The sequence below is a fragment of the Megascapheus bottae genome, chromosome 6 (assembly GCF_031878675.1).
Source record: "Megascapheus bottae isolate mThoBot1 chromosome 6, mThoBot2.hap1, whole genome shotgun sequence".
In the NCBI taxonomy this organism is placed as follows: Eukaryota; Metazoa; Chordata; class Mammalia; order Rodentia; family Geomyidae; genus Megascapheus; species Megascapheus bottae.
This window is the reverse complement of record NC_143514.1, coordinates 77,769,504-77,785,765: the sequence shown is the minus strand read 5'-3', so window position 1 is coordinate 77,785,765 and position 16,262 is coordinate 77,769,504. Positions and strand designations below refer to the sequence as shown.

Sequence of the window (16,262 nt, the reverse complement as noted above, 5' to 3'; positions counted from 1 at the left end):
CAGTAACATGGTAACACTTAAAATGGTACTCGGGGACCTCCAAAGACTAAACTGGCACGCCTTCAAGGAGCCCAGGGGTAAGTGCACCTGTCGATGGCATGGTTTTAATCCCTCATTTCACCTGTGAAAGCGAGTTCCTAGTCGTGGGAGGCCTGCGCTGTTGACTCGCCTTTATTAACATGTCTGCAGTACTGCACCGACATGGGTGGGTATGCTACCCTCCAAAAGAATTGAAAGTTTCAATCATTTGGCAATTATATGTGCTTAAAAGTCTATTTGGTCATCTAAATGCATTCATTCTCAAAATTCTCTTAAACCACAGTTGAATAAAAAGTTTTGTTGCCACCAACAGTTTAGTGTCTGGAGTCTTACTGGGAAACTACGATTTCTTTTTTCCTGTGTGACAGTTTGCTGGAAAGCCACCTTAAAAAGCCAGTCTCACCAAAGTTTCCCTTTGTATGCCCAAGAGAAATCAGGCCAGGTGTGTCACTAATATAGTAGCAACCGTTTAGCTACACACCAAACGAAACCTTTACTGAGTGGTAAGTATTAAAACTTGAAGACTGGTGAATAAAATCAATGAGCTGGACACTGGTTTTTTTTTTTGTTTTTTTTGCCAGTCCTGGGCTTGAGTGCAGGGCCTGAGCACTGTCCTTGAACTTTCTCAAGACTAGAGCCTCAGCACCACTTCCAGCTTTAGAGGAATTGAACCAGAGTCTCCGTGCATGCTAGCCAAGCAGTCTACCACTTGGCCCAAACACTGATATTCTTAGCTACTCGAGGTTGAGATGAAATTCAGGCCAGTCCATCAGCAAAACGAGGTGTGGCGTTGTGGTTTAAGGAGCAGAATGCTGGCCACGTCGACATGCGGCAAAATTCAAGCCTTGATACTAGCAAAAACAATGGGATCGCCAGTGCTGGGGCTGGAGCTCAAGGCTCCATGTTCTTGCGGCCAACACTCGCTTGAGTCACACCTCAGGCCTGGCTGGAGTCCTGTGGTCTTGTGTGCCAAACTGGCTTTGACTCTCCTTCCTGCACAGCTCAGGTGAAGTTTTCAAGGCTGAATCAATGAATTGTGGGGAGGGGAGAGAAGGCAGAAAGCTCCCTCCAGCAGAGTACTTGGGTTTCATGCTACGCCAAGTAGCTCAGCACGGGGCGGTTGCTTAACGCTGATAGAGCATGGTGGTGCATCCCTGCGTGCAGCACACAAGAGGACGAGGCAGGACTCCAGGGTGCAGAGCCAGGCTGGGCTATGCAGAGATTTTCTTCCCTTGAGCGGGGCCACACACGGCCAGCGACATTTCCTGTTCGGCCTCTGGTAACGGAGGAGTCCTAACCGGTTTTTAGCGTGGAGATGAGCTAATACCTGAGCTTGGCGTGTGGTTTTCACGGAGGGGGATGGATGTCCCAAGTGACTGCTGCCGCGCCCCCGGTGTCCTTCGCCGAGTGCCGGGGCGGGCTAGGAGTCCCGGATGACGCTCTCAATCCACGGCACGTAGTTGGCGACCTTGGTGTACACCCCGTACTGGTGGGCTGCCCCGCAGTCGGGGGAGCCCCAGGACACGATGCCCCCCACGAACCAGCGCTGCGTCTCGGCGTCCAGGAAGGCCAGGGCGCCGCCGCTGTCGCCCCTGCAGCTGTCGCGGCCGCCCTGCTCCAGGCCGGCGCACAGCATGTTGGGCGTGACCCGCGCCGCGGGGTCCGGATGGCGCGCGTAGGCGGCGGCGCAGGCGCGCGGCTCGGCCACCGGCACGTCCACGTACATGAGGCTGCGGGCCGGGAGGCCGCGCTGCGTCAGCCCCCAGCCCGCCACCGAGCCCACGGCGCCCGCGCCGGCCAGGGCGCCCGCGCCGCGGCCCGGCAGGCAGATGGGCGCCACGCTGCCGCTGAGGGCCACGCGCTCCTCCAGCTGGACCAGCGCCAGGTCGTGGTCGAACCCCGCGCCGTGCGCGTACCCGCGGTGCACGAAGACGGCGTGCGCGCGCGCGCGCGCGGCCCGCGGGTCCAGCCGCCGCAGGGCCCCCAGGCGGACGTCCAGGCCGGACGGGGCGTCGCGCTGCTCGTACACGGCGTGCGCGGCCGTCAGCACCCAGCGGTCGCCCAGGAGCGCGCCGGCCGCCGCGGCGCCGTCGCCCAGCAGCAGGACCTGCCACGGGAAGTCCCCGGGCTGGGCGGCCTTCCCGCCGAAGATGCGGCCTCCGCGCGCGCCGGCGGTGCGGGCCGAGCGGCCGCAGGCTGCGGGGGAAACAGACGGCAGGGCGCTCAGAGCCCGCGCGGCTCCGGGGCGGCTGCGGGGCTGAGCTCCGAGGCCCCGCCCGCCTTCGGACAGCCCGAGGCTCCGGGCGCACGGCTGCGTTTGTTCTGCGTAATGTAAGCAAAGCCAGCAGCCCAGCAGGCCGAGCAGCAGCGCGTTCGAAGCCCGCCAGGCAGAAGAGCCCGGAAAACACCGATGCCCAGTGAACCGCTCGGAAAAATCCATAAGTGGCGCAGCGGTCCAAGCGGTAGAGCACAAAGCCGCAAGGACCCCGCCCAGGCCCGGAGTCCAAGCTCCAGCCCCGAAAGGAGCGCCAGTCTCCTGTGGAGGGAGCGTGTATTAAACTAACACTGCGCGGGCCAAGCGTAGGCTTACAAAAGCGAATTTAAGCCAAATAACACAGGGGTAATGAGTATTAGTACCGATCAAATTTTTTTTTAGAAAATCTTTCTCAACTAATATTGTTGGAGCCAATTCTGGTAAAAAAAAAAAAAAAACTATTAAAAAGGCAAATTGCATTAATGTTTAAAAACCTAGACATCATTGGAAACAATTGCTTAGGGAAATAATGAAGTTATTAGCTTTTGGTTTTAATAGCGTTTTTAGAGAGAAGAAAAGTAACTCAACAGAAGAACTCATGTTTATAAATGTGTAAATGGCTCAAGATCATTTGAAAAATCATTTAATTTTTTATGCTTGCCTAGTTATAAGGTCAAAAATAATCAAATGACTGATGCAGTCAGCCCCTTACAACCTCTCCATATGCAGAGGGGATAATGAGAACTTATTATTTGGAAATAATAACTTAGTCTGAGAGCCAAGTGCCCAAGTTCCATTTCTGCCTACCCCAGCGAAAGCCCTCCCCCTCCCCCCTGGCCAATTACGAAGCCGGGGATAAATGGGTCCATTACCCGGCTCGCAGATCGGGAGGGGCTTCTCTCCTCTGGAGTTGGTCCAGAACCCATCAGCCTCACACACGTATTTGCCTGCAAATCACCGGAAAAGCAAAACTGTTTTAGCCACAAGTATGGGTGTCTGTTGTGCGCTTGAACACCCTTGAAAGATGTTGATTCCGGAGGGAGACAGAGGTATCTGAATAACCATTTTACATGATTTCATAAATAAGAGATCTCTGCATTACCATGTTTACCAGCAAAGTGGAAACCTTTTAGATGCGTACCTTGAATATGTATCAAGATCTCAAGTGCTTAATGATAAGGTTTTGACTTGTTAAATTAAACCATTTGGAATATATTGTGTGTTTGTAGTCCTCATTTACCAGATAAGATCTGTTTTCAGATTTGCACAAATTGACATTAAACTCACTTTAGCTGTAATATTTCACTTAGTGGGTGGGAGAACACCCTTTTATCCTTTGTCTCTCTTAACCAAAAAAGCCTGGGTTAAGGTTTCTTCCCTGACACCTGCACCCAGAGGAGGGCACAGCCTCTCCATCCCCCTCCCTCTCCCCTCTCCCCCTTGGAACACTGGCTTACTGTCATTGCCTTTCATGGCATAGAAGGTCTCATTGCAGCTGTACTGAATCACAGCCTTGTAAGTGGTCAGCTCAGGCCCCGTGATGTAGTCTACTCGGCCATTGGGTAGATCTTCGGGGGGACCACAGTCCACGACTGCAGGGAACAGGGAAGGAGGTCTGAATGACCAGAAGGGTGGGGGGGGACTCAGGGCGGAGCCTCTGGCTAGTGTGGGAAGGACCCTGAGGTCAAGCCCCAGCATGGCTAAGTTTGAAAAGAGTGTGGAAGGCTGAGTGCTGCCCAAGGCCTCCATGGGGAAGGAGTGGGCATGCCTTCCCTAAGTGCACAAAGCAAAGCCTGAGGCGGGGTGATAAGAGCTGTAACCCCAGTAAAGCTGAGAGGGCCAGAGTGCAAAGCCAGCCTCAAGCTGGGCACCTGCTGCTCCCGCCTGCCATCCCAGCTACTCAGGAGGCTGAGATCTGAGGATTGTAGTTCAAAGCCAACCCAGATAGAAAAGTCTGTGAAGCTCATCTCCACTTAACCACCAGAACACTGGAAGTAACACTGTGGCTCAAAATGCCTTGCGTGAAGAAGCTCAGAGACAGCTCCCAGGCCCTGAGTTCAAGCTCCAGCAGTCATACTGTTGGGATGGAAATATATAAAAAACACATGCATATATAAATTTAAACTTTTCTAAGAAGCCGGGCTTGGTGGCTCACGCCTGTCATCCTAGCTACTCAGGAGGCTGAGATCAGAGGAGCAAGATTCAAAGCCAGCCCGGGCACAAAAAGACTTGAGACTCTTCTATTCAATTAAGCTCTAGAAAATGAGAAGTGGGTTTGTGGCTCCAGGGCAGGGCAGTAGCCTAGAGCTGAAGAGCTCTGGGACAATGCCCAGGCCCTGGGGTGGGTCCGTAGCCTTGAGCTGAAGAGCTCAGGGACAGGGCCCAGGCTCAGAGTTCAAGCCCCACGACTGACAACAGCAACAAAAAATCTTCTCTAAGAACACCTGGACACCTTGCACATAAGATGCACAGATGCACGTGCAGAAGTGGTAGGGGCAGGTGTGAGTACATGGTAGATGAAGTCAGAATGGACAGCACAAGGATTACCGATTATGAAGAAGGGACCTCAAATTCTGTCTTTCAAGTGGTGGGAATGGAATCCAGGGTCTCAGAAATGCCAAGTACCCTAAGCCCTCTTTTCTATTTTCTCCCAATACTGGGGTTTGAACTCAGGGCCCTGCACTTGCTGGCCAGAGGCTCTGTATTTTAAACCACGGCTCTTTGTGCTTGTTATTGTTCAGGCAGGGTCTCACACTTTTGTCCTCCCCGCCTACAGAGCCCTGAGCCGCTGAGATCACAGGTACAGGCAACCACACCGGGCCATGAGCCACAGCGGCCAGCTAGCTAGTAAATAACATTTTCTGAGTGCATTGTTACATTCTCCAGGAATGTGGTTCTTCTTCAACCAAATGAGGAACAGGAGCAAATGTGGGATTTGAGCCTCTGTAAATGGAATGACTTGGGGTGGAAATGGGGATCAGGGATGGTGGGGGGGGGGGGAGGAAATGGTCACTGCGGCCTTACTGCTGCACTGGGGCATTGGTTGGTCCCAAGATCCATCTTTCTGACAGACTGCAGCAAACGAATTCAGCGGCAAAGAACCCTAAAGAGGAAGTCAGCACGTAAGTCTCCTGCTTCCACTGTCTGCCAAGCCTGAGCCCCTGAGTTCTTCTTCTGACCCTCACCACACTTCCGCAGGGACAGCTTGTGGGGGGGGGCAGGGATTGCCTGCTCTTGGCAGCCCAGCCCACAGCTTGCTCGTGGGGTACATGTGTAATCCAAAGCCCTGCTGAAGCCAGTTACCAGCGACTCACACTTGTCATCCCAGCTACTCAGGAGGCTGAGATCAGACCTCCGAGTTCCTGCTAAAAACCTCAATATCCCTTTTCTTTCCCCCTTCTATAGTGCTGGAACTCAGAGCCTTGCTTGTGCTAAGCAGAGTCTGGAATTCTTGGTCCTCTTGCCTTCGTCTTCTGAGTGCTGGGATTATAAACTGTATCACCTCTCCTGGTCCTCCATCATTTAATTATTTTAATTGTGTGTGTCTACAGAAGCATGAACTCAGGTCCTCATGCTCTCCCTTGACTTTTTTGCTGGAGTTAAGAATCTCACAGACTTGGGCCGGGAGTTTGGCCTAGTGGTAGAGTGCTTGATTAGCATGCATGAAGACCCAGGTTCAATTCCTTGGTATTACATACATAGAAAAACCCAAAAGTGGTGCTGTGGCTCAAGTGGTAGAGCTCTAGCTTTGAGAAAGCCCAAGGACAGTGCTCAGGCCTTGAGCTTAAGCCCTAGGACTGGCAAAAAAAAAATAATAAAAAATAAAAAGAATCTCATAGACTTTTCTGCCCTGGATCCTCAGATCTCAGCCATCTGAGTAGCTAGGATTCCAGGCGTGAGCAGCCAACACACCGCTAAGCTCTAAGAAGATCAGAGGAGTGGAAAGGCGCCCTGGCCCAAAGTTTGCCAGATGAGAGTTGCTTTGTTTTCTGTGATTTTGGCCTTTGGCAGGACTACGAGGGATCCAGCATTATCATCATCTCACCGTTATTACTTCTTAGCTCTGGGATTCAGTGACAATTTTGAAGAACATAAAGAGGAGGTGCTAATGTCTTACCTGTGCCGCTAAAGCAATACACTCAGCATTTTAAAAAATTATACTCCCTCTCCCTGAACAGAGATCACTATTTATAACTTTGCAGGATGCACTCTTTCTAGAGCCATCTGATTTTGGGGGAGGGGGGAGGAAACAACTTTCCTGGGAAGGCTGTCAGCTGGCCAGAGGGGCTGGAATTTTATGCCAGGCACTGTCACAGGGTGTAGGTAACAAACTTTCCATTCTGCGCTTTTGGCTATTTTATAAATAGTTGTTGCAATGTATGAAGGATCAGAAATGCTGCCCATTTTAATCAGCACTTTTCCAAAAGTAGCTTTAAAGACGTAAATAAATACACAAAGAGTCTATAATTCTAGGGGCCAGGAGTTTGGCTTAGTGGTAGAGTGCTTGCCTAGCATGCACGAAGACCTGGATTCGATTCCTTGGTACCACATACATAGAAAAAAGCTGAAAGCAGTGCTGAGGCTCAAGTGGTAGAGTTCTAGCCTTGAGGAAATCCAAGGACAGTGCTCAGGCCCTGAGCTTAAGCCCAGGACAGGCAAAAATTTTTAAAAAGTCTGTAATTCTAGCTACTCAAGAGGCTGAAATCTCCCAGTATAAGCAGAAAAGTCTGTGAGGGTCTTACTTCCAACTAACCAGACAAAAGAGGGTATAGGAGCTATGATTCAAGTGGTAGAGCACCAGCCTTAAGCAAATTGTTTAGGGACAGTGTGCAGGCCCTACGTTCAAGCCCCAGCACCAAAAAGAGGAGGAGGAAGAGGAGGAGGAGGAGGAGGAGAGGAGGAGGAGGAGAGGAGGAGGAGGAGGAAGAAGAAGCAGCAGCAGCAGCTGGCACCAGTGGTTCATATCTGTAATCCTAGCTACTCAAGAAGCTGAGATCTGTGGACTGCAATTCAAGCCAGCCAAGACAAAAAAGTCCACGAGCTTTCCATCTCCAACTAGCCATCAAAAATCCAAAAGTGGATCTGTGATTCAAATGGTAGAGTGCAAGCCTTGAGCAGAAAAGTTCAGGGCCAGTGTTTAGGACCTGAGTTTAAGCCCCAGGACCAGAAAGAAAATGGGAAAAAAACCAAGTGGGTATTGTAGCTCAAGGCTGGGATCCTAGCTACTTGGAAGAAGAAAATAAGAGCCTGAGCATAGACGTTCATAAGATTCCATCTCAACCAACAGCTGGGGGCAGACAGCATAACTGGGCACTGGAGTGAGCTCCTATAACCCCAACAGCAAAGGGACACACGTGTAGGATTATAGTTCAGACCTAAGGGAAACCTCACCTCAAACTTAACATAAAGGGACCAGAGGCATGGCTCAAGTGGTAGAGCACCTACCCAGAAAGCATGAGGTCCTGAGTTTTAGTCCTGGTACCACCAAAAATAATTCAAGGCAGGATTGCACCCTTCTGATCTGCTGCAGACATTTTTTGCCAGTCGTGGAGCATGAATTCAGGGTCTGAGCACTGTCCTTGGGCTTTCTCAAGGTTACAGCTCTACCACCTGAGCCACAGCAACCACTTCTGGCTTTTCTATGCATGTGGAACTGAGGAATTGAACCCGGAGCTTTGTGCATGCTAGGCAAACACTCTACCACTGGCCAAACTCCCAGCCCCCAGTTTTTGTTAATTTCTCCTCTCTACGCACTGCCCTGACCCAGTTGGGGCGTACTTAGCTTTGAAGCAACTCACCTGTAGAAGCTCGTAGCCAGTCTCACAGAAGACGGAGAAGCTGTCCTTCAGGACGTACTGGGACTGCACTGGTGAAATGCGGCCATTAGGTGGCGCCCTGGGATCAGGGCACGGCTGGGCTGTGCAGAGGAAAACAGGCTTAGTGGCTTTGGAGGGCTCTTTCTGCAGTGGGATCTAAGGCTGGTGACCTGAATTTCTCTTGGCATATGAATAAAGCAAGTCCTGAGGCTTGAATTCAGGGCCTGGGCACTATCCTTGGGCTTTCTCAAGGGTAGAGCTCTACCACTTGGGCCACAACGCCACTTCTGTTTTTTTTTTCTGTGTTTGTGGTATCTGAACCCTGGTCTTTGTGCATGCTAGGCAAGCACTCTATCACTAGGCCAAACTCTATCCTTACACTGAGGTTTTGCCATCTGATGGCAAAGGCGAGATTACACTTAGCTGCTGGCACAAATGGAGATTTGCCGCTTGCTTGGGGCTCAGCTGGACAGTCATTGGACATGTGGCATGCTTTCAAGCCAAGAGTGCAGCTTCTAGAAAAAGAGCACGAGTATCTGGGTTTCAACGGCAGCTCTTGGGGATGGGGTGTGGCTGTGGCCGGGCTGAGGGCCTAGGTTGGTCTCGAGCACTGCCGAAATGAAAATTGCTGGGCTCCAATGGTTCACGCTTGTAATCCTAGCTACTCAGAGACTGAGATCTGCAGATCATGGTTCTCAGCCATGTTGGGCAGGAAAGTCCATGAGATTCTTATTTCCAGTTAACCCACAGAAAAGCAGAAGGGGGAAACAGGAGCTGGCTGCTCACACCTGTATTTATTTATTTATTTATTTAGTGGGTCATGGGGCTTGAACTCGGCCTGGGTGTTGTCCCTGAGCTCTTCAGCTCAAGGCTACCACTCTACCCTTGAGCCAAGCCCCACTTCCTATTTTCTAGAGACTAATTAAAGATAAGAGTCTCAGGTCATTTTTGTGCCCGGGCTGGCTTTGAACCTTGATCCTCAGATCTCAGCCTCCAGTGTAGCTAGGAATACAGGTGAGAGCTACCACACCCGGCTTCACACCTATACTCAGAAATCCGAAGATTGTGGTTCAAACCCAGCCCAGCCCAGGTATGAAAGTCCATAAGACTCAAATCACACACACACACACACACACACACACACACACACCCCTGCAGGAGTTCATACCTACACTCACCCTGGGACACCACAGCCTGAACAGCAGAACGAGGCTGTCAGGTTGTACTTGCTACAGGGGTTGGCTGTTCTAGTGTGTTCCCCTCCTGAGCTGAAGACAGAGCTTGTGGGGACCGTGGCTTCTATATTTTGTAAACTTGGTACACATCTATGGGAAAGAAAAATGTGCAGATGAATGGATAGGTGGGTATGATAAATGAGTGAAGTAATTGGTAGATGAATGGATGGATGGGTAGAAGGGTGCATGAGTATCGACGGGAAAATGAGCAGACAGATGATGGGTAGATGAATGAGTAGACAGGTGGGGGGGTGAATTGCTAGGTGAATGGGTGGATAGATGGAAGAATACATGATGAATGGATAGATGGGTTCAGGGGGTAGATGGGTGGGTGGATGGTAGATGATGGATGGGTGAATGAGTGAGTATATATGGTGGATGGTGGATAGGTGATGGATGAGTGGATGGTGGATGGATGGTTAGAGATAGATGGGTGGATCCATGGATGCGAGGATGGGTGGATGGGTGAGTGGATGGGTGGGTAGGTGATGGATGGGTGAATGAATGGGTAAATGAATACATGGTGGGTGGTGGATGGGTAGGTGAGTGGGTGGTTAGGGGATAGATTTGTGGATGGGTGGGTGAGTAGATAGGTGGATGGGTGGGTGGGTGAGTGGATGGTTAGGTAATGGATGGGTGGGAGTGTGGGTGAGTGGATAGTTAGGTGAGTGGGTAGGTGGGTGAGTCGGTGGGTGAATGGATGGTTAGGTGATAGGTGGGTGGGTGAGTGAATGGTTAGGTGATGGATGGGTGGGTGAATGGGTAAGTGAGTGAGTGGGTGGGTGGGTGGATGGTTGGTTAGGTGATAGGTGGGTGGGTAACTGAATGGTTAGGTGATGGATGAGTGGGTGGGTGGGTGAGTGGATGGTTAGGTGATGGATGGTGGGTGAGTGGATAGGTGGGTAGGTGGGTGGGTGGGTGGGTAGATGGTGAGGTGGTGGATGGGTGGATGGGTAGGTGAGTGGATAGGTGGGTGGGTGGGTAGATGGTGAGGTGGTGGATGGGTGGATGGGTAGGTGAGTGGATAGGTGGGTGGGTGGGTAGATGGTGAGGTGGTGGATGGGTGGATGGGTAGGTGAGTGGATAGGTGGGTGGGTGGGTAGATGGTGAGGTGGTGGATGGGTGGATGGGTAGGTGAGTGGATAGGTGGGTGGGTGGGTAGATGGTGAGGTGGTGGATGGGTGGATGGGTAGGTGAGTGGATAGGTGGGTGGGTGGGTAGATGGTGAGGTGGTGGATGGGTGGATGGGTAGGTGAGTGGATAGGTGGGTGGGTGGATGGGTGGGTGAGTGGATAGGTGGGTGGGTGGATGGGTGGGTGGGTGGATGGGTGGGTGAGTGGATAGGTGGGTGGGTGGATGGGTGGGTGAGTGGATAGGTGGGTGGGTGGATGGGTGGGTGAGTGGATAGGTGGGTGGGTGGGTGGGTGGATAGTCAGGTGGTGGATGGATGGGTGAGTGGGCGAGTGAGTGTTTAGGTGATGGACAGGTAGAAGGCTATGGTGGGAAGGGGGGTAGGGAGAATGGCTGTATGGATGAGTGGATGGTGCATGGTGGGTGCAGAGATGGATGGGTAGAAGGGAGGAAGGAAGGGACCATACTTCAGCCCCTTCCTCAGCCTGGTGGGGAGTCTCACTCCCTGGGGCCCCCTGATGCTGGAGAGGAGACAGAAGCTCAGCCATCCGCCGGGCTCTGAGCCCCCTCCCGGCTCACCTGTACTGGTGTAGCGGATCTTCCAGCCCGTCTGGTCCCCGGAGGCATCGGTGACGAAGGTGATGGTGGCTGTATGGCTGTGAGTTTCAATCCTGTGCGGCCGTGTCGTCCCACAGAACGGGCCGTATTCCCTGCTGCCCGTTTGAATCTAAGGGAGGAAGAGGCCTGAGGCCTTGGTGCCCGGGCCTGGCCCTTTCTCCATAGTCGCCTAAAGGGACAGGAGTGGGGTGTGGGGGTGCTGCAGGAGGTGGGGTCACCGAGGGAGAGGTTCCAACCATACCTTGAGAAAGTCATAGGGGCACTGGACTTCGGGGTGCGTTTCCACATCAAAGGAGCCCACAAAGTCAAGGGTGATGTTGAAGCCCTCCTCCAGGCGGATGCTGTAGGTGCAGCTGGAGAGTTTGGGGTACGGCCTTGGGTACTCGGGGCTGCTCAGCTCCCCCGACCTCTCCGTGAAAATCTGGCCTGAGCACAGGGCTGGGAAAGGGAAGAGGAGGGGGTGGCATGGTTGTGCCCCTCATCCGGGTGGGCCGCCTCTGGGGAGCAGGGCAGGGCACAGACCTGGGACCCTAGGCTGGCCCAGGTCTCTGCACCTGCCCAGCCGAGGCACAGGTGGGACCCAAGTCTCCTAGTACCACAGCTGGCTGGTGGCTCACGCCTGAAATCCTAGCTACTCAGAAGACTAAGATCTGAGGATTCCGGTTCAAAGCCAGCCCAGGTAGGAGAATCAATCCACCAGAGCACTGGAAGTGGAGCTGTGCCTCAAAGTGGTAAAGCAAGAGCTCAAGAACAGCACCCAGACCCTGAGTTCAAGTCCCACCACTGACAAAAGGAAAAGGGTGGGAGTCCTCTGGTTCTACGGTCATAACATTCACCCACTCCAGTCCCTGCCACCACCCCCCAACCAGAGGATGGGTTGATCAACCCCTGAGTCACAAGGCAGAAGGAAGCAGGTGCCAGAAAAGAGGCAAAGATGCCTTCCCTAATGTCTCTAGAGTTTCAGGAAAGTAAGGAAGAGCCTGCCCCAACCCAGGGGCCCCTCTGGCTCCCGCCACATCCCGGGCGAGTTCCAGCAATACCATGTGTCCACCATCTGTCTCCTTCCAGACCATTCCTTCCACGGGCTCAGCCCTGCTCTAGGGACAGCCGAGGGAAGTTCAAGTCAACAGCGTGAGTCCAGCACCAGTGGCTCCCACTGCTACCCTAGCTACTCAGGAGGCTGAGATCTGAGGATTACTGGTTGTAGCCAGTCAGGGCAGAAAAGTCTGAGAAACTTTCATCTCCAACTAACTATCAAAAAGCCAGAAGGGGTCTGGGGATGTGGCTTAGTGGTAGAGTGCTTGCCTAGCATGCATGAAGCCCTGGGTTCCATTCCTCAGTACCACATACACAGAAAAAGCCAGACGTGGCATTGTGGCTCAAGTGGCAGAGTGCTAACCTTGAGCAAAAGAAGCTCAAGCCCTGAGTTCAAGCCCTAGGACCGGCGATAAACAAACAGCTAATGGTACCAACAAGGGAATTTGCTTCTTTCATATGGTGGCCAACCTAGCTGCAGACTCAGGCCCATCTTCCAGCATGCAGAGGGAGGGTGCAGGCATTGTGTGGGAGGCAGGAAATGGGGTGTCCCAGTACTGCCTTCTGTTATGGGACTGCTTCTGATGGGGCAGGGGCATCACCCGGGCACAGTAGGGGCACAGAATTGCCTCTCCTGCAGGGAAGGGAGCGTTCTTCCCCCATGTCTCATGTTCATGGGCAAACAGGGATGACAAAGCTGATCCGCTGGGGAGGGGTGGCTCAGGCAAACCGCTCCCCTCTCTGGGCCTCAGTGTCTCATCCCAACATGAAAGGCTGGAACAAGTCATGTGGCAAGGGAGCCTGTGGCCCCTGAAAGGGGCAGGGGTCAAGGGAAAGGCCCAGAATGCATAGCGCCGTCCTTCCCTACAAACCTTTTGCCCAGAGACACGCAGCCATGTGCAGGAAGTACAGCCAGGTTTATTGGGGTGGTGGGTGCAGAGGCTGGGGCGCCGCAGGCCGTCTGGCCCCAGCCCCTGTCCCTGAGGCCCCCCCTCTCCTTCTGACCCGCCGAGCTGGGTAGCTGCACAAAGGCAGGTCAGAGGCGCTGCTCTGGAAGAGAGATCACAGTGAGACACACGCAAAACCTGGGCGCTGGTACTCATGACCTGTAGCCCCAGCTACTCAGGAGGCTGAGATCTGAGGATGGAGGTTTAAAACCAGACCAGGCAGAATGTAAAGCAGCCGGGGTCCAGGAGACCCTTATCTCTAATTTACCAGCAAAAAGCTGGAAATAGAACTATGGGTTCCAGCCAGGCCCTGAGTTCAAATGCCAGGACTGGTATAGGGAGGGGGAAAAGAGGGAGAGGGGAGAGGGAGAGAGACCTAGGGTCCAGCATGGTCAGCCAGCTCCTGAGAACAGCGGCCTGGTAAAGGGGCAAGGGAGAGGGTATAGGTGGTGGTGGAGGGGTCAGCTGACTTGGGTCCAGAAACAGGGACTTGGCCACGCCCTGCGCCCTACCCTTAACTTCTGTGGACAGGGAGCCCAGGTGTGCCAGCCTTCGTAAGATCTCTGAGCCAGGACTGTGCCAATCTCCCAGGGCAGGCGCTGGGCTGGGGCTCCCCTGGGGACCTCACCTGAGCAGGTGCGTTTGTCCTTGTGCAGGACGTAGCCCGCGCGGCAGGAGCAGTAAAAGCCTCCCAGGTAGTTGTGGCAGTGGTGGTCGCAACGGGGTGCTTCTCCAGGGGGAACGTGGCACTCGTCGATGTCTGGGAAGAAAGAGGCAAGGTCGGGAGGCAGGCAGGCAGGCCAGAGCTTGGTTGGGCTGTGGCCTCAGGGCCTGACTGAGCAGAGGCCCTGCTGCTGGACTGGCATCACACAGGCCTGGGGTTGCGAAACAGCCATCAACCCAGAGGACGGCCCTGAGCACAGAGAGGTCGAGCCACCTGCCCTGGGTCACACAGTGTCCCTCAGAGACCAGAATCTGATGTCACCTGTCGGAGGAGACCGAGGGCAGGGGCAAGAGGGACGGCCGGAGGCCCTGGGGTCGGCTCACCCTCGGCGGCGTAGAAGGCCTCGAAGCCTGTGAAGGGCCTCTCGTTGGAGTAGTCAGAGTGGAAGGTGACCTCCAGGCTGGCGCCGGGCGAGTAGAAGCTGTCGTTGCCCGGCGCCCGCTCCGTGTCGGTGCTCTCCCAGCCGCACAGCGTGGCCAGGACCTTCGTCCCCGCGCTCAGCTGTGGGATCAAGTGGTCACTGGGGGGGAAGGCCCTCGCCCGCTTCCTGGGAAGCCTCCCCCTCACCGCAGCCCTCCATGCCTGCTGGCACCTTGACGAAGTCATACTCGCAAAGGTAGGAGAGCTCCAGGTGGAAATGGGTGAAATAGAGGCGCAGGCGGTAGCCGGGGGGAGCCTGCAGCGTCCAGCGCCGCTCCTGGTTGTTGCCATACTGCTCTGGGAAGCCAGGGGACACGAGGCGCCCAAACACAGGCTCGGGCCACTTGGAGTCTGAGGTTGCAGCCACGAAAGCCCACAGCAGTCCCGGAAGGGCCAGCAGCCTGCGGGGTGGAGACCAGGTCAGCGAGGGCCAAGGCATCTCCGCTGCACCCCACTGGGGGCCGGGAGTCCCGGTCTACCTCATGGCGTCCATCTAGCTGGCCACACTGCCCTGGAGGCCGCCTCACCTTTGGTCTGTTTGCCCAGCGCCTGGCCCTGCCCCCTGCCCCGTGGACTCTGGGATTCTGATGGGAAATGACGCCATGATCTCTGCTGGCCCCTGTTACAGGTCACATCTGGGGACAGCAGCCTGCCACAAATTCTGACTGCCGTCACCTCACCCTCAGTGCTGTGACTTGTGGGGATAGGTGACAACACAGACCTGGGGAGGGGAACCTCTCTCTCCACAGGTTCCAGAAAAGAAGAAAGACTTCTGCCTGTCATAAAGCTGAGATCTGGAGGCCAGTGGTTCAAGGCCAGCCTAGACAGGAAAGTTTGTAAGACTTTATTTCCAATTAACCAGCAAAAAAAGAAAAAAGTGTGTTGGAGGTATGGCTCATGTGGTAGAGCTCCAGGCAAACAAGTAGAATAAATGAGTGCAAGGTTCTGAGTTCACACCCCAGTGATAAAAATATCTAGAAAATATTCAGAGGATCAGATTGAAAAAAGTTTTCCCCAAAATAGACACAGACAACACCACCCCCTAAATCAAACTCACCTGAACGTAAATAAAAACCAAATATAGCCCGGCACTGGGGGCTCACACCTGTAATCCTAGCTACTCAGAAGGCTGAGATCTGAGGATTGTGGTTCGAAGCCAGCCCAGGAAGAAAACTCTGTGAGACTTTTTTTTTGGAGGGGGGTAGGTTATGGGGCTTGAATTCTGGGCTTGGGTGCTGTTCCTGAGCCTACTCCTTGAGCCACAGCCCCACTTCTCATTTTTTAGTGATTAATTGGAGTTGAGTCTCACAGTCTTTAGTGCCCAGGCTGGCTTTGAACCGTGATCCTCAGATCTCAGCCTCCTAAGTAGCTAGGATTATAGGCATGAGTCATGGAGTCCGGTTTTGGAGATAAGTATCTCAGGTCCTTTTGTGCCCCGGCTAGCTTTGAACATCGATCCTCAGATCTCAGCCTTCAGAGTAGCTAGGATTACAAGTGTGAGCCACCACGCCTGGCATACACAGCAAAGGCTTTTGTGCCAGTCCTGGGGCTTGAACTCAGGGCCTGAGCACTGTCCTTGGGTTTTTTTCCCCAAAGTCTTGTTTCAAATAACCCCATGGATGGTGGGGAGGTTCAGTGGTAGAGTGTGTGCTCATTCTTCAGAAAGTCTTGGGTTTGCTCCATGGCACCACCAACAACCAAGCAAACAAAACCTTTGCTTTCCCGAGCACAGATTTATCTGCGAACACAAGAGCACTGCAATGTGAACATGTACAGCCAGTCAGCTGGCTGTGTTCAAGCAGCCTGCTGCAAGGGGAGGGATTCTTTGACAGCCGTGGGGCTTGAACTCAGAGCCTTGACTTCTCATTGGCTTTTTTTTCTACTCAAAGTTGTTGCTTTATCACTTGAGCCACATCTCCACTTCCTGGTTTTTGGTGGCTAAATAAGTCATAGATTTGTCTGGGCTGGCTCTGGACTGTGATCCTCAGATCTCAGCCTCCTGAGTAGCTGGGATTAAAAGCATGAGCCACAAGTTCCTGGCTA

The 16,262-nt window shown here is 53.5% G+C and overlaps 1 protein-coding gene across 1 annotated transcript; it reads right to left on the bottom strand.

Moving 5' to 3' along the window:
- Window positions 1-595: 595 nt before the first annotated feature.
- Window positions 596-14,740, bottom strand: Masp2 (MBL associated serine protease 2). Its single transcript, XM_090335830.1, has 11 exons — window positions 14,699-14,740; window positions 14,392-14,620; window positions 14,123-14,300; window positions 13,704-13,835; window positions 11,335-11,531; window positions 11,055-11,202; window positions 8,092-8,210; window positions 5,318-5,396; window positions 3,751-3,885; window positions 3,166-3,240; window positions 596-2,235 (listed from the first exon to the last, which is right to left on the bottom strand). The coding sequence occupies exons 1-11, from the start codon at window positions 14,710-14,712 to the stop codon at window positions 1,460-1,462; spliced, it is 2,082 nt and encodes a 693-aa protein (XP_090191956.1). The 5' UTR covers window positions 14,713-14,740; the 3' UTR covers window positions 596-1,459.
- Between the last annotated feature and the right edge of the window lie 1,522 nt (window positions 14,741-16,262).